This window comes from Poecilia mexicana, unplaced genomic scaffold (assembly GCF_051168715.1).
Source record: "Poecilia mexicana isolate PSO_F unplaced genomic scaffold, ASM5116871v1 scaffold_19, whole genome shotgun sequence".
In the NCBI taxonomy this organism is placed as follows: domain Eukaryota; kingdom Metazoa; phylum Chordata; class Actinopteri; order Cyprinodontiformes; family Poeciliidae; genus Poecilia; species Poecilia mexicana.
In genome coordinates this window covers 23,433,650-23,452,159 of record NW_028263388.1, presented here as the reverse complement: position 1 = coordinate 23,452,159, position 18,510 = coordinate 23,433,650, and the positions used below count along the sequence as shown (strand labels likewise).

Below are 18,510 nucleotides of genomic sequence, written 5' to 3'. Positions count from 1 at the left end.
CACGCAGCTGTCGCCTCACCTGTACTGTTGGCAAAGTGTTTTATCTGGCTCTGAATAATATTCAGGATTTTTGTACATTTCTTCTTAAACCTTTATGAATAAAATTAATGAGTTATTAGGCGCTACTTTTACAAAGTGAGGAAACAGCGACCTCTACTGGTCAAAACCATCATTTTCTGAACTCTGTTTACGTAGCTGCTTCAGATATATTTCGTAGTAACTTTGCTGCATATATTTATACTGATACTTTATGTGTATTTATTTTAACTTGCAACAAAAGTTAGCTCAATATGTACATTTCAATTGTAAATGAAGTCTGTCCATGTTTATAAAGCACCAGTAATGTTATTTTAAAATGCTAGCTTTAGCTAATATTTTGTGTTTTACTGCAACTGCACACTTTTTTCTTCTGCTATTCTCTTCGGTCATTTTTTGTATTTTTAGTCATTATGCTGTGTGTGTTTTTTTTTAATATCTTAATAAATTTTGCATTTATTCAAGGCTCTTAAGTGTCTGCAGCTCTATTTATATTTTATTTAGCTACAAATCGTTAGCTTAATAGCATAACTGCCTAACGAAATGCAAATACTTTTTGTATTGTAAATATTACTGATCCATATCCCGGGGTTTTCATTCTGGTTTATACTCAAAACAAACAAAATATTAAAAAATATATATTTATTTGTTGACTGTAGCAACTATGGAGAACCACAATGAGACTTTTTCTTTTGTCTATAAATGGGTACACATGGAGTGAACCGACAATTCATCCAATATAAAACAATAAAGAAGAAACACAAAACATCATAAAAACTTCTTTTATTTCTAGAAACGCGTCTGACATTTTGCATAGGGAAATAAGTGAACAATACCTGACTTTAAAAATAAGGTAGTTTACGTAAACATATTTAGCAATCAGCAAACAATACATAAATGCAAATGCAGTGAAGTGTGTACTTGAGGCAATAAAAAGCAAATATATTATAAGGAATTTTCTTTCATAACATTTAACCTCGTAGACTGAAACAATACATTTAATTTGCTTCTTTCCTTCCTTTGGCAAAAAAAGATAAAATTTTATGGCTGAGAGAAACTTTGTCGTCAATTTACTTCATGTTTCTTCTCAATCTCATTTTCTAAAAAACAAATTATGTGCTGTGTTGGTTGACTCTACTCCATCCTCACTGCTGCACTAAATAACCGAGATACGATGCAGAAGAACCATCTGCTTTTATTCAAGGATTCAGAGGATGAGAGAAGTATGGAAGAAGATTAGGGCCACAGGAAAAAAAAATGTAATTCTGACTTTTTTTCCTCTCTCTTTTTTCCATACACAGGATGACAAAAAAAGTAATTTTGGGAGAAAAAGAGTAAACTGAAATTAAAGTCAGAATTCCGAAATTAGTGTCAAAATTCTATTAATATCAAAATTCTGAAATTAATATCTAAATTCTGAAATTAGTCAGAATTTTGAAAATAACATCAGAATTATGATTTCAAAGTCAGAATTCTATTATTGGGAGAATTCTGAGATTTAAGTCATAATTTTGAAATTAATGTCAGAATTCTGAGAAGAAAAAAAATCAGAATTTTATACTTTTTTTTTGTTGGTGGCCCTAAGAGTCTCCCGTAGAGCCGGTCCGTGGAGCGGTGGGTGTCTAACCGAAGAGCTTGATGAAGCAGGGGTGGCAGTAGGGCTTGTTCTCCTGCTCTTTGAAGCAGCCCTTGCTCAGCGGCTTCATGCAGAACTGGCACACCAGGTGGTGCGGGTGGAACTTGGCGCCCATGGCGGTGACGCAGCGGCCCAGGATGGGCTGCTGGCAGGCCTGGCACATGCTGCCGCGGGACTGGTGGTAGTGGGCCTCGCACAGCGGCTTGCCCTCATGCTCGAAGAAGCTGCCGTTGACGAAGGGGCTGTAGCACTCCTGGAAGCAGGCAGCGCAGAGACGATTAATCGTGATTAATCTAATTTGGCAATCAAATAATCGGTAACTGGAGATTGATCTCAAAATTTCTTTTGAATTCTGCACCTAAAAATTAACCAAAGACTGAAAGAATTAAAAGTACTACTATAACTAACAGACACTAAACAATATTAAGCAAATAAAAACTAGCAAAAACACTCTTAAAAACTAATTAAAACTGACTGAATTAAACAGACAAAAAGTCACAAACAAAACTAACTTACAATGAAAAACCCATGTATACACACTAAAAAAAGAGTAGCATTCAAGTGAAAACTGTACAAAAAATATATACATAGATTACAGTTGGTTTGGTTGCTAGGTAACGGGTTGGGCCTCGGTGGGGTTGCTAGGTAATGGCGAAATTCCCATGGGACGTAACTTAGCAATCAGGAGAGTTTTGAAATAAGAATTCCTTAATATTGATGAAAAAGTACTAATTCTGCTAGCATTATTTTACTTATAACAGGACATAATTACTATGTTATAAGTGAAATAAAAAAAATATTTCTTAGAGTTAGAATCCTAGTATTTTGGATTAAAATTAAACAAAAATATTCCTGATTTTTCATGTGCGCTCATGGCTGCTTTGTGTTCATCAGTCTGCGCTAAACAGACTGATAAGCATGGTCTGTTTATTGGTCTGTTTCTAAATAATTCTACAAAAATCACCTCAAAACTCAGTAACTAATTAAAATATATCATGATAATCTCCAAAAAATAAAATTAGTGCAATCTAACTTTAATTGTTAATAAAGTTATGTAGTTTAAGGTGATTACACAATTTTCAGGACATTTTGCAGATTTTTAGTGCAAACTTTAAATTAATTCTTTAAAAATCAATCAACTGATTTGGGGAAAACAGCAAAAAACAAAAAGACAAATCAATAACCTAATTATTATTGACAATTAAAAGGGTTTAAATAAGAAAATAAATTGGATTGGTCCAAACTAAAAACTTATTGTGTTTTAGATTGTTTTTTTTTTTTTATTATTTCAGGTCATATTGAGGGTTTTTATCAGTGGTCCACTGCTGATTAAATGATTAAATGACAAAACTCACCCGACACACGAAGCACTGCGGATGCCAGAGAGAGTTCAGAGCTGAAATGTAGTTTTCCAGAATCGGCTCGCTGCAGCCCTGACAGCGGGAGGCAAACAGGGTCAGGAAGCACTGCTGACAGTACTGCTGGCCGTCACGGTCATGGAAACCTGCAGGAGGAAACCACAGAATTACAACAACTCCACCCAAAAGGAAAAAAAAAACGGTTAAATACAGCTGAGAAAAACAGTGCACCCTTTTTAAACCACCTTTCATTGTTGCAAAATATAACCCAATTTACTTATCTATTTCTTAATAAAGAGAAAAAGGTATGCTGTAGCCCACGGTTTTCAAAAGAGGGCCATGAGCGCATGATTTTTTAAAATAATAAAATCTAAACTATATTTCAATAATAATAATTATGAAATATAAGTTAAAAATTTACTGAAATATCATTTGGATGCCAGTCAAATTTATCAATCTACTTTGCTCCTCAAGCTAGCATAGCACAGCTAACTAAAATCAGAAGGTATGAGGTAGCATTTATGCTAAAATAATAGCGGATAAAAGTGAGATAAACATTCTAAATGTTTTTTATTTACATGTTTTGTGTTTGCCTGTTTGCAAAAGAGCTGTAGCCTTCAGAAATATTATAACCCCTACATGGATCTAAAACCAGTCCAGGTTTACTGAGAAAACACTACATTTAAAACAAAAGGCTAACAAATAGCTTCATAAACATGAAAACAAAGGATATTATAATTTCAGTATATTTTAGTTAGTTTTATAAACGCACAATAAAGTTCCAGTTGGTTACAATTTTTCCCCATAAAATACAATTTTTATTTATTTCAGTTAAAACTGTTTTCTTGCTGTCAGTTTTTGTTACATGGTTAGTTTTAATTAACTATCCAGGGATTTATAAACCTGGCAGGCCACCAGGGTTTACTTGTGCCCGACCAGGCTAAGCATTGCTTATTTACTTAAGTCTTTTTAAAATGTTTGCATTTTTTAAAGATTTTATAATTGGTGTTCAGATGTTAATCTTCCAATCTTTCAACAACACATAATTATAAGGTGACATTTTCAATTTTCCTGTCAACTTTTAAACATTTTTTTAACTCAAAAACACTGGATGAATGATTGCCCTAGTCCCCAACCACCGGGCTTAGCTAGTTTTCTGGGGGAAACCTGACTATAACAACACTGATTCAAATCGATTAATAATATCCACCTGGACTTCTTTCAGTGTTGTAGTTTAGCGGCCATCCAGCGGAGGGCGCCACCGGTCTTGCCTAAGCAAAGCCGTTTCAGAATTAAAGATGGCGGCCATTCCAAAATAGGAAAGAGAAACGGCCCAGACAGAGACCGGTATGTAATGCAACATCCACTTTAACAGGCGGTCTACTTTTGATTCTTTTAGTCCACAGAGTCTGAAATTTAGCTAAAAAACCTCAGAAATGTTTAAGATTTTCTCTTAAACTGTTTCTAATAAGTTTTTTTCTTGTTTCATGTCGCTTCATTCTCCGGTTACCTTCGTCTCCAAACGTGCGGCTGCACTTGACGCAGCAGAAACACTCCGGATGCCAGTTCTTGTCCAGAGCAGTGACCATTTTCTTAGCACACAAAGAAACAAAGGTGAGGGAAACAGCTGTAGCTAACCGTAATAGATCTGGTTTCATTAACGTGGTTCTATGTCTCACGTTCAGTATCGGTTTGCTGCATTTAGCGCAGTGCGGGGAGAAGAGCGTGAAGTAGTCCGACTCGCAATATGGCCGCCCGTCCTTCTCGAAAAAGTTGCGGCTGCCCAGCTCCGTCTCGCATTCTGTGCACACGAAGTGCTCCGGGTGCCACACCTTCCCGAGCGCCGTCACCACCTGTTGCACACGGACAGTCGGCTTTACTGCTGCAAATGTGATAGTGAAAGTCATCTACTAACGAGTTTAAAGTTAAGCTGATTAACTGATAAGCGGACATTTTCTTAAAAACCGGAGTTTTGTGATTGCGTATTAGGACCATTGTAGATATAAAAGAAGAGTAATTTCACGCAAAACCTTCCCCCCTCAGAAATACAGAGATTAATCTCAGAAATTATCTACAAAAACCTTTTTAAAAAAAAATAGAAATAAAAATAATGATGATCTAGAAAATTTCAGTTTTTTGGGTTGAACATTACTGCTTTTTTATATCTACACATAAAGATATGTAGATATTTTTTTTTTAAAAAGGACAAGGTAGATGTGTTTTCCCCTCACATCTATCATCCCATCCTCACCTTCGAAGCACATCAGTTATTTTTTAAGTTGTTTCTCCGTCATGCAATGCGGCTGAAAAAAATCCCTATTAAGGAGAAACTCAAGGACCTTGTTGAGTTTTTATTTTAAAACGGAACAACATAGTGAAATTTTCACCCCACACCAAACTCTGTTTGGAGCCGCCATCTTGTGTCAACTGGCTGTGCTTAATCACGACCAGCGGCGCCCTCTGCTGGTTGGCCCAAGCTACAACACAAAACTTTAACTGACGTCATTAATCGACTGGGACTCATTTTAATCTAATAAACCCTTTCAGTTCATTAATTGTTTGCATCCCCTGTGGTGATTCACATGGCAACAGGAAAGGGCGATGAAGCGGCTCACCTGTCCTACGACTGGTTTTTGGCAGGCTGAGCAGTTTCCCTTGGAGGACGTCTGAACTCCTTGTCGGCTCAGGTCTGATTGGAGGAGTCCCAGCATGCTGTCCAGTGAGCCTCCAGGTGTGGCCTGGGTTGGAGCGGCGGACTGCTGTGGCGGGGTGCCGGGCCGCTGCGGCACGGTGACCACTTGGCTGACAGGCGGAGTTGGCTGGTAGAAGACAAACAATGGCCGTTTTTAAAAGACTTTACCTTACATTTTCAGCTGCTGTGATTCGCTTTTGCCCTGTGTCATACAATCCAAACTCTTTTAAAAACCTATTCCCCTCCTCACCTGTGGTGGCGCTGTGCCAAAACAGACTGAAGGGAATGACACGAAAACCTCAGAACAAGACACTGAACATAACTTTCTTCTTCCCAAAATGTAACCAAAAATGGAGCAGCGTCAGATTTTAGCGGTTGTAGGATTTCCTTCTTCTCTTTGGTAAAAGATAACGAGTCATGTTTCCTGCAAGCACGAAACTCACACATTTGTTTTGGTTATATTTACCCAGAATGCTCTGCGCTGCAGTCCACTTCCTGATTTTGTAGCGGTCTCCGGTCCGCATGGCGTTCACATATGCATTCAAACCGCACCAGAGTTCATTTTTTGTTTGATCATTCATTCAGATCTCCCCAAACAAACCAGACTTCTAGACAAACAGCTACAGTTTGATTAAAGCAAACTGGTGTGAATTCACCCATAAGTCTGGTCTGTGAAGCTGAACTCTGACCTCAGATTGAAGGAGACACTAAAACAGATCGTTAACCTTCATCCTCTGAAGACCACGGATGTTTGGAAAATGCAGGAATCTTCCTGTAAACATCTGGGCTTTGTTTATATCCCACAGTTGCATCCAAAACAGTTTTAAAATGATGCAAATAAGTCCCTACCTCATCTAAAAAGGAACATCTACCAGCTATATATCTACTGTTTCAGCTAAAAACAGTTTTAGTTTTCTAACTTCCTTCATGTTCTCTGAAGTAAGTAACTTACCGTCGTCTGGACTCTGAAGTCAGACAGTGAAGCCATCAGTTTGTCCAACTCCATGGTGGCTGAAGTCGCTGAAGGCTTAGAAGAGCTGGAACAAAAAGACAAATCATCAAGTTAGGTCGGGTCTAGAAGAGCCTGAGGATTACGGTTTCTCTACATGCAGCTTCTGCAGGACAAATTCAAACATCGAACAGCATCAAACAGAAGGTAGAGGTGATGCAGGCTACAACACAGTAGATAAAAATAAAAATCTGTAAATTTCCCCCCCAAAAAACTAAATGTTTTAGATAAACCTCCAGAAATGTTATAGAAAAAACAGGAAAGTTCTGAGTTTGTAATGCCAAAAGTCAAACATTTGGAAAGGCTGAAGTTTCAAGTTTTTGTTCTAGAAAATTAAACTCAAAATTTTAGATTATTTTTTCTAGCAAAATATAAACTTTTGAGGACCCATAAATTTTCAGAATTTTTTTTCTACATTTTTCTGCTACTTTTTTCCTAGAAAATTCCTGAGATTAAACTAAATATTTTTGGATTTTTGTCTGGCAAATTTTTGACTTATGTCCTCTTTTTTCTATATAATTTCTGATATTAATCTCAAAATTTATGTTTTTCTAGCGAATTTTTTGACTTTTGGAACTCAAGATTTTATTTTTTCTACAAAAAAAATTTTTTTTGTAGAAAAAAAGATTTGATTTTTCTGCACCAGTTTGAAAAATAAAAGACTTTGAAAATAAAGACTTTGTTTTCAAAGTCTTTCCAACTTTGAAAATAAAGCTTAGAAAACGTTTATTGGATAAGGATAGTGGTGTTGCGTCTGTGTTTCCTGATCTGAAAAAGCTTTTGATACTTTAAAACAAAATATTTTACATATTATTACCAGTTTACCTTCTTCCATTATCACCCGGTGTTTCCCCAGGCTCCATTCAGGGACTGCTGTTATTTTCTCTATCCATAAATGACCTCCATTCAGTTCGTCCTGATGTATTTATTCAAATGTATGCAGATGATGCTGTCATTTATACCCTAAGACAAATGATTCAAGCCAATGAGCGTACGCAGTCTGTGGCTAATGAATCGGATTGGTTAAAACTCAACGTAAACAAAACTGTTGGAATGTTTTTCTCCAAATCAAAACTTCTAAATTATGAAGCAGAAATTTATCTGGCTGGAGAAAAAACTACAACTTGGGAACACATTTAAATCTCTATCATAAAGGACTCAAAACTTACTTTAAATCTCAAATTATAAAAAGTTTGTATTTGAGTTAAATTTTGCATTTCAAATTTTAGTTTCATAAAAACTACATTCATCACTCCAGGCTTCTAAAATGTTTATGCATGTATTTTATCACATCAAAACATTTTAGTGTGATAATAAAGTTAAAGTTTGTGAAGCTATTTGTGTATTAAATATGCCGTGCTTATGCAGTTATAAATTAATTTGTAATTCAGCACATTTTTGTTTGTATTTTTTAAAAGATAAACCTCCTAAGTAATTTCGTTACCATCTTTCTATATTGGATCGAATAGACTGGTACTGGAAAGAAGTGGATTGGTGCATTTCTATTGAAAAAGGTTTTAAAAAGTTGTCAGTTTGTCTTACTGAAAGCTGTAGATACCCTGGTTTGTTGCTCATGGTACAAATTTAAAAATAATTAATATATATTCATTAAATGAGACCTGGAGGAGGTTGAGGTCTTATCCTTGATCTTGTCCCTCTCATCTTTCTTAGAAGCAGGAAACTGGGCCAAGATCTCATCTGCAGACAAAATTACACCATCAAGTTAAAGTCTAAACCCGTTGCAGAGTAACTTCACGCGCTCTAGATCCCACCGCCATCATCTCTCTGCTGGGGGGCGAAAAGCTGCTGGCTGACCATGACTACCTCTGGTTTTAGCTGCTAAATTGTCAATATAACCCGCTAAATCTTAAATGTATGCCTGATGTATAAAAGAAAAAGGAATGCAGTGCTTTGTTACTAATTGTCAACACTACAACTAGATAACAAGGTCAGGAAAAAGTTTAATTAAGAAAAAGAGGGAAGTAGCTCAGTTATGCTAGCTTGACTTTGATAATCTTAACATGTAGATGTGCTGTGGAATTATGTGTCCTTTGGTTCAGTTACAAAATAAAAAAGGCAACCTAAACACCAACCAGCTGTAGCGCACTGCACTAAACTAATAATTCCTACATCTCCAGGTTTAATTTTGTTGACGGGATTGTTCTACTGCAGCAGCGTAGCTTTTGATGGCAAGTAAAAGGATAGTCTTTTTGCCCTCCAGCGTTGTGTGCATGCATACATTTCCAGACTTGGACAATAACTTGCAACGGGTCCGTATCTGAACAGCTGAGACTTGAGGTAAACCCATGAAAATGCACTCACAGACCTGTGATGTTAAACTGGGTGGCGTTGAGCTCCTGCAGCAGGTGATCCAGCTCATTCAGACCGCCGCCCAGCAGCGAGGAGGAGAAAGCAGGCGGAGGGTCTGCAGAGCGCGGTTTGCACACGGTGCTGCAGGGCAGAGGAGACATGACAGTACAGCTCTGAGTGAGTTATTCTTTCAGTAAATGGCCTTTTTTATCTGTATGTTCCAGTTAACAATCAATTACAAAATCAGTTGACAATTATTTCAATAATCGATTAATCACGATTAATCGATTCAGCCCTGATTTTTTCTTGATTAAAATTAATCCGTCCTGGATCCCCAGTGTCATTGTTGTGTGTTGATTTATAATCAGAGGTGAGATTCTTGTCCACTGCAGACCGGACCCACCTGTATAATTTGTCCGGGTTGGAGTTGGTTGAAGACTTCATTGCTGCAGAAACGGTCTGAGAGACAAAACGGATGGTAAGTGAAGGTGAGGAAATTACACAATATGACATGAAAATAAATCTCTGAGTGCCGACCTGCTGCGGCGTGTAGGCGGGCGGCGGCGGTCGAGCCTGCGCCGAGTCGTGGGAGTTGGCATCGGAGTTCTGTGGAGGGTCAGAGGTCAGCAAGACGGGACACCGAGGAAGAGGAGAGCTGGTGTTCTCCAAGTCTGCAAGAAGGGCATCTGGAAGGAAGGAGGAGGGCATGCAAATGTTAATTTCTAGGGAAAAAATCTAATTTTGAGAGTTTCCAAAGCAAAAATATTTTTTCTCAAAAATTTGTTTTTCTTACAAATTTTTAACACTTGAAACTTTTAGATTTTCAAGTTTTGTTCTCAAAACTTTTCTGACTTAATCTCAAGATTTCTGTTTTATTTTTCTAAGAAATTTTTGACTTTTCAAACTCAGAAATTTACAGTTTTTTCCAAAAATTTCTTAAATGAATCTTCCAATTTGAGTGTTTTTCTAGCATATTTTTGACTTTTTAATATCTAAAGTCTGAACATTTCTGAGATTACTCTTACAATTTCCAGTACATTTTTCAAACTCAGAAATTTCCAAGATTGTCTAGAGCATTTCTGATTAATCTCAAATTTTCTCATTTTTTTCTAGTTTATTTTTGTTTTTTGAAAATAAAAAAAAAAACATAATTTTTTTCTTTTAAAAAATTATCTGAGATTGCTCTAAAAGTTTCCAGCAAATTTCTGACTTTTCAAACTTGAACATTTCTACATTTTTTCCTCAAAAGGTTCTTAAATTTATTCTAAAAACTTTGGTGGAAATTTCCTTTCTTTTCAATCTACAAAGTCCCTAATATGTCACCATAATTTATTGCCCTAACTTACTGTCTAAGATCATAATTCTATATTCTGGATAATTTTTGATCGTGCTCAGAGTGGAAAGAAAAGACATGCAACATTAAATGTGAATAAAAATATGCAAAAGCACGGTGCAACACGAACATGCACACAGTTACGTACCAAACACAACAATACGAGGACTGAGAGGGTAGCAAGGCGGCTCAGACAGTCCTGAGGAGAGACAGACAGCCAGCGTGACCAAAACAGCAGCAGAAAGTCAGAGCAAACACAACACACAGCTCAATCCTCAGAGATAAGTCAGCTGCAGGACAGGACAGTCTGTCGTAGCTCAGGCGGGAATCCGTCTTCATGCTGACATTACTGGGACAGACGTTCATATCTGAGGCATGCCAGGGTGCAGAGGAAGCAGGGGAGGAAGAGTGCTTGGCTGCTGATATCCAAGCAGCAGCCAGCCACCCCCACACTCTCACTCACATGCTGACTGCCAGAAACAAAGCTAGTTGTCACCTAATATGTTTCTTCCACATTTGGTCCGGCCCTCTGAACAATACCAGAGAGCATTCAGATTTATTTATTTTTTTCCATTTATTGTACATTCCGATTTATATGTAGATTTTTCTTCAACCACCAGGGGGCTCTTTAGCAGGAAGCAGGAACTGTGGGTGTTTTATTTTGCATGGCGCATTGCTGCCATCTGTTGGACTTTTAGGGAACTGCTTGACTTTCATGTTATTTAATCAGTACGGTTTGTTTGCTAGCGGTAGAGCAGATGAACACACGTGTCTGTTATGAACGCTGCATTACAGGTTGTATTCTTCGAAGCGATGCCTGTAAGTAGCAGCTTATACTTCAAAACGAGCCTTTATGTTAACATATGAGAAATTAATATGTTATAGTTACTTTTCCTCAATGGAATATATACTAGTCAGTCCCAGTGACCGTTTCACTCATGGTTTTTGCCCATGTGCTTTCTGGGTAAAAATCAATCTAGAAACGCTCCCCAGCTGCTGCTGGTCACGCCCCCCAACTCAACGTTTATGTGACGTGAAAATGGCTGCAAACTACGACGGCAATTGCACATAAAAAAAAGGCGAGTTGAATTTACGCTATAAAATTTTCTACAAAAAAACAATGGAATTTCTGAGTTTGAAAATCAAAAATTTGCTAGAAAAAAAAATTAAATTTTAGATTAATCGCAGAAATTTCCTAGATAAAAAAAGGAAAAAAAAAATCAACAACAAAACACTTGTCTTTTCCAGCAGTCATTGTGCAGTGCATAGTAAAAACCAGCTGCACAAAGGTTCTGTAACTCATCTTGGGTTGCTAGGTAACAAGCTGGGCTTCGCTGGGGTTGCTAGGTAACAGAGCAGTGTCTGTCGAATGTTACTTTTTTAAAAAGCTTGACTTCCAGACACAGAAAACATGGACAAAAAAACGACTCAGTACTTTTTTTTCAGTGCTTGCTCTGGTTTTAGAAGCAGAATGTGAATTTAGCATAACAGTTCTGACCTGATTTGACCTGACTCGCAATTCTTTAGTAGTGTTTGATTTTAGTTTTTTCAGTCTACTAAAATTACAATGAAGGAGCTGTAAAGAGCAAACTGCAACTTCTGTTGCAGTTTGCTCAGTAAAATAATCTGTTTATTTTACTGTATTCTTACTCTTAACTTTATTTGGGTTTAAGCTACAAAACCCTGAAAATGTAATTTATGACGCCAATGCCAATGTTATATAATATTTTATATAATATGATGGATTTATTTTCCACTTTGCTTATTAACTGGACTATAATTTAGGTCACACACTAAATAAGGTCTAAAAGACTGAAAGAAATTATATTACTGGATTTAAAACAACTTAAAAAATAAAAGAAGAAATATAAAATTTTGGTTATAAGACTTGCACCACTAAAACTTAGAAAAATCTGTTTCCAAGAAACTATTTATACATAATTCAGGTTTTTAATTAGTAATGCAGACCATCTGTTGTAAAACTGAGCTTAGACGAGCAGCTCTATAGTCTGTGGGCATCAGTAATTCAATCCTGTTTAATTTTGACAAAATACTTTTAAACTTTTTCACTTTCAATATTCTAATTTTCTGAGCTGTACTTACATCTGTACACAGACAACAAAGCACCAGTTAAAGTCAGGTTTAATTTCACCAAACAGCAGTTTTGGCGGATGCAAGGCATGCGATTTTTCCTGCATTACTGCATTGTGAGGTGCCAAGGATTATAAATTTCAGCCTGAATCGCAGCATGGAAACAGATGTCACCCTTCGTTCAAGTCAGCAAGTTGTCACTGATCATATCGATCAAACGAGGGAACGTTGCACAGATGACAAACTTTGATGAATTTGATTTAGTTTATGTTTCAGGTTAATTGAAAATGAGTTACAGAGCAAATGGAATCGGATATCTATTATGTCACCACTTTATGAGGCAGAAACTCTCGCATTTAAACATTAAAACCATCACTTTAGTCAGTATATCTTCATTTTTCCAGGCTTCATAAGTTAAATGGAAATAATATAAATGCTGGAAATCAGAAAGCCACACTGTAAAATTGTGTTTACTTTGACATTAGCGGAATATTTAAAGTTCTGCTTAGGCACATTTTGCGCAACTGGTGCTGAACCCCACATGAACTGACAATAGTTTCCATTTATTCTGTAATTGTGCAACTTGATATTACGGAAATAAATTTGCTTAATGGAAAAACCCTAATTAAAGTAAAAGTATGTTTTTCAGTAGAAGGTTTTTGTGCTAAATAGATGTATTTTGTAGAACTGCAATGGAGACACTTTTCCGGTGTTCTGTTAGATCAGCATACGTTGTCAGATAGTCCTACGCTTAGCTCAGACATGCATACGCTGTCATTACCATATGATTTTATTTATTCAGCAACATAGGATCATGACGTAGATCATCATACACTTTGTTATGAACAGCTGTATGACATCCCGATTTAGCGGTTAAGTAGATTAATGAGTTTTACACGGGTGTGTGTTGTAGTTGACTGCAGCTGCACCCAGACCTGCTTTAAATACACTTTGAAACCACGACAACGCATATTTATCTAGTTATCATATTATATTATATTATAAACAATTCAATGACTTATTTTCGTCATAACTTGTTGCATATGGTGAACTGACAACTCCACTGACGGTCGGACTTCTTGGTGCGCATGCGCGATCATGCGCACTGACAACATGTATGTTATCCTGACCATAGAGATGAATATATGATGTCTATGATCCTGACAGCGTATGGCTATCTGATAGAACACCGGATCACCAGCCGGATATTACTACTGGCGAAAACAACAAAAACATAACGACAGGAAGAAGATGGACGATCAGGGCACAGCAATAATAAAGAAGTCTTCAAATTTCTTAGAACTTTACTTCAACTAAACTTCTACTGCATATTTATTCATAATGAACCAAAGCAGCTGAAATTATGAGCTTGTTTGAAAACTATTCCAGTGAAATGTTCTGTTATCTGTATTTTGTGGTGGATATGAGACATTAATGGTACTTTTGATATTTTGAAAAGAATTTGATGTAAATAATAAATGACAAACTTGTTTAAAGATTTAACCTCAGTTAGCCTTAATAGCCAGAGCTGAAACCCAATTTTAACCATAAAGCTCATGTTGCTGCCATTTCGCTGGCGAACTTAAATACAGTAATATCCCATTCATGACATACAAATATGTGTTGATCTTACTTGTGAAAAGTTATCACCCAAGCCCTCACGTCAATAGTCAGTCGATTTGAACAAAAGATATACCCGCAGTGCTGCTGTTTTGGACCGCTCCAAGATGGCGGTGGTGTTTCTCTTCCTCTTTCTTATGTCTATGGGTGATGGCGCACCATGTTTTTAATGACTTATCTAGTGAACAAGCTTATTTTAATTTTGTTTCTTATTTAATAGAAACACCGTAATTGCGAAATCATCCTTTGTCTTTTACATTTGCGGAATATTTACAAAGTTTTCAGCTGGTAGTGGCATCGGAAAAGCCACGAGCTGCCATTACCACGATTTGAGCTCGCTGAGTCTCAAAGTTTTGCGCACATTTGTAATGGAAACGCAACTACACAGTGCTTACCAGCCTTTTGCGCCACTGGTTTTGAACCATGCATGAACTCTTGCGACATTTTCTGCGTGAATCAGATATGAGACACGAATGACGTGAACGTATCCCGCCTCGGATCAGCCCTGTGGTCACCTTCTCACCCGGATGATTCACACTTGTGGTATGGCCATGTGTTAGGAAGCTAGTGCACAGTCTACATGCCTGCTGGGTTCTTGCCATTTCTCAAACACACACACGCACACACACACGTATACAGACTGCACATATAAGGAGTTGGGCTTCTCTTAATGGGAATTATGACCATATTTAGCTCTGCCTGCTGACTTGTTTGTCTTGGCCAAAGAGACCCTCTAACAAGTGGTCTCACTCCCTGAAAGTTTTACAAAAACTGCGTAAACTGAGACAAACACCAACCCGGTCACCCAAGTAACCCTGCCTCTGTGAGTGCAATCCGATCCAGATGTGCCCAGATGTGCTACATCTTGCCATTCACCCCCTCCTGTTGCTTGAGAAGCAAAAGTGCCCGACGACTTCACATAAAAAAAGAAAAAAAGCAAATGGCGAATGGGCGGCAGAGAGAAAAACCTTCTCCTTTTTCCTCGAACTATGTGGCTTGCTGAAATGGAAGAGCTGCTCTGGGCTATTTCTAACACAGAAAGCTGTCTCCCTAAACATGTTTTCAAGAAAAAAATATCAATAACTAGAAATAAAAGATCCCTTCATGATTTTAAACAGAGCAACGCTCTGTTTTTCCTCTGCATCCATAGCTTGTCAGAGGTAATGCATGGAGAGGACAGTTGCAGATCATTTAAAATCTAATTTACAAAGACTTTATTGAATTAGCAGGCCGTGCATAAAAAACTCAGTAGCGGTCAGGCAGATGTGGAGTAATTTATTGGGCTCACGTTGTGTGTGGCTTTCAGAGCTTTCACTTTTCCACAGGTTGTCACTTTGCAACCATGAGCTAAAATGTATTTCAGCAGGATTCTCACATCTTACAGCTAAAAATGCGAAAAATATTTGTTAGAGAACAAACGGGAACACAGCAGACAGGTCAGAGAGAAAGTTGTGCAGAAGTTTAAAGCAGGTTTCCATTCCAAGAACATTTCATTATCTGATCATGAACAGAGGATTAAGCAGAGAAGCAGCCGCCAGTGGTAACTCTGGAGGAGCTGCAGAGATGCTCGGCTTGGGTACAGGAAGCCAACAGATCAACTTTTTATTGTCCACTCCATGGATGCATGTAATGATAATTTTAGTAACCGATTAATCAATTATTCTGATGATTAATCAAATATTTTGATGATAATCAAATATTTTTGACAATTAATTGATTGTTTTGTTGATTGATTGGATGAAAAAATTCAGTTAACCACGTTCATACAATAGAAATGAATTAAAACTGATTAATTCTGATGATTAATCAAATGTTTTGATGATTAATCTATTATTCTGATGATTAATCTGATTTAAAAACTTCAGTTAACCAGTTAACTTAGCTATATTTCTTTTGCAATAGAAATTCAATAAAATATGAAAATAAGCAAATAATCAAATTAATTTTTTTAAGTAAGAAAAATGTTTTATTGCCTAAAACATAATAAGAGCATTCTTTGGCATATGCTTGATTATTTAAGGACAACATGTTCAACCCTTTCTGATTTATTTGACATCCATACAGCATAGGGCTAATCTGTTGATTAATTTTTTGATTAACTGACAAATTATTGAATAGAAAAAAGTGCTTAATAGGGCATTTTTTGTTATACAGAACTTGAACCAGATGAAGCTAACCCTGCCACTTGAGGAGTTCAGGAAAATATTTACTGACAAATAAGGTTTTATTTTAATCTTAAATGCAAAATGTATAAAATTTTTTGTACAGTTTTGACTCAATTACTGCTCTGAATATGTTGTTCTTTCAGAACAAGGCCATTTTCAGCCCACATATTCCAATTAAATCAAATCTATTCACGATTAATCGTGATTAATCATGATTAATCACACTGGGGCTTCAGTCTTAGTTATTTTAGTTTATTAAAATTACCATAAGACAACTTTAAAGAGCAAAATTAAGTGTTCATAACCTGTTTACTGTATTTCTCTTCCCAAAACAACTTTAATAATTAATCGATTATTAAATTAGTTGACAATCATTTCAATAATAGATTTATCATGACTAATTCAATTAATTGAATTAGTCATGATAAAGTTTGATCTGAGTTATTTTAGTCTATTGAAATTACCATAAGGCAATAGCAAAATGCAACAGAAGTGTTTATCATCTGTTTATTTTATTGTATTTTTACACGTTTAATCAATTACTAAATTAGTAGACGATTATTTCAATAATTAAACACGATTAATCAATTAATCATTCAAATACATGATAAATCTTGACTTGAGATGTACTAAAATAAAATGTTTTGACCTACATACTAAAAGCTGTTTGTGGAGGAAACACTTAAAATACATCCAAACCATAAAACATGGTGGTGGCGGCTTCATTATGTGATGGATAAAATGGATCTAAGTGACTATAAGGTAATAACTGAAAGGGGGAAAAAATTAGGCTTAGTTTCCAAATTAAAAAAATAAAATTGGGAAGATGTCTGAAAAGTGTGGCATGCATTTGCATTCAGCCTCATCTACAAAAACTTGACTTAATCGAAAGTCAGTCTACAGATTTTTAACTCATTGGGCTAAACGTACAATTTTCCTCCAGCGTCACAATTAAACAAACAGTGAAGAAGTTGAAGAGGAATAAATAACATTTTGCATGCCTTTCTACTGAAATGGGTTATTTTTAAGCCTTCTGCATGTCTGCACTCTGACTGCCAGGATCAACAGAGGCCAAATTTCCTCTGTTTGGGCAGACCGCCCCTTCCCACAGATTCCCTTCAAGATATCCCAGTTACAACGAAACGAAGATCTGCTGCTACAGTACTCACCCAAATCCTCCATGATCTGATCACAGCCGGCCGCTTTTCGCTCTAAAACCAGAACATTTATGACTGATGGCCGCGCTTTTGTCTCCCTCGGTCCTGAATAACTTCTTGGACACCGTTATCCGCTAAGAAGCAGCAAGAAGAGGAGGAGGAGGAGGAGGAAGAGGGAGGGCGTCCCGTTTCTTTTTCCAACTCTCTTCCTGTCCAATGCCTACCAGCAGACTTTCAGACCGGAGGAGGCGTAGTTAAATAAATGTGGCTACAAACCCGCATTCCCCCCTCCGGCGCTCGCAAGAAAGACGTAATCCTGGACATTCCCGGTCCATATTTGGGATAGAAAACTACGGATTGAGAGGGAGATAGACAGCGGCGGGATGGACCAATGCTGCGACCAAGTGTTATTACTGACGCTACTGCGTCCTTCACATGCAACATCCCTTTTTTAAACATTCACGTTGGTGTAAAACCTTCTGTTCTGTGAAAATAAATACAAACTGATGTCAAAATGTATTTATTTACGTTTTTGAAAATTAAATTAGTGATGTTTTTCTGCCTTTTGTGGGAGCGCAGGGAGTGATTTCCATGGCAACCGGCTGAAAACTATTGTTCTGCCATTGTAAATAAAAGGAGGAGGTAATTTAAAAAACAACTCAGAAATTTTGATATTAATCTCAGAAATTTTCTTGAAAAAACGTCAAATTTTCCAAGCTTGAAAGGTAGACAAAGTGCTACAAAAAAATAACTTTTTATATTAATCTCAACACTCATCCTTTTCTTAACCATCTAAAATGGCCCTAATACTGACTAAGCTGTGTATTTTTTTTGTGTTGCTTTATCAAATGTAGCTTTATCAAGAAAAAAGTCAATTTGGTATAATACTTAATGAAATATTAAGGCTATTTAATATTCTATCTGAATTAAGGCAATGTTTTCCTATCATTCTGACTTTTATAAATTAAATATTTCTTTTGAATTCTAATTTGTTAATGACATTTATAATCTGTTTTTTTCATTTTGAAATCCAATTTTTCTGTAGTGAAGTAGATTTTGAAGCTTTATTGAAAAAACACGATGACAATAAAGGGAAATTTTTC

The 18,510-nt window shown here is 36.6% G+C and overlaps 1 protein-coding gene across 2 annotated transcripts; it reads right to left on the bottom strand.

Moving 5' to 3' along the window:
* Window positions 1–804: 804 nt before the first annotated feature.
* Window positions 805–17,625, bottom strand: LOC106925963 (transforming growth factor beta-1-induced transcript 1 protein). Of its 2 annotated transcripts, XM_015000558.2 has the most exons (12): window positions 17,420–17,625; window positions 10,523–10,573; window positions 9,579–9,727; window positions 9,445–9,500; window positions 9,058–9,182; window positions 8,351–8,429; window positions 6,675–6,759; window positions 5,646–5,849; window positions 4,710–4,883; window positions 4,541–4,622; window positions 3,028–3,176; window positions 805–1,925 (listed from the first exon to the last, which is right to left on the bottom strand). In XM_015000558.2, exons 1-12 carry the CDS (start codon window positions 17,430–17,432, stop codon window positions 1,659–1,661), a joined length of 1,434 nt encoding a protein of 477 aa, XP_014856044.2. In that variant the 5' UTR covers window positions 17,433–17,625; the 3' UTR covers window positions 805–1,658. The 2 variants fall into 2 exon arrangements, with proteins under 2 accessions (XP_014856044.2, XP_014856045.2); XM_015000559.2 differs by lacking the exon at window positions 10,523–10,573 and having other exon boundaries at window positions 17,420–17,622.
* Between the last annotated feature and the right edge of the window lie 885 nt (window positions 17,626–18,510).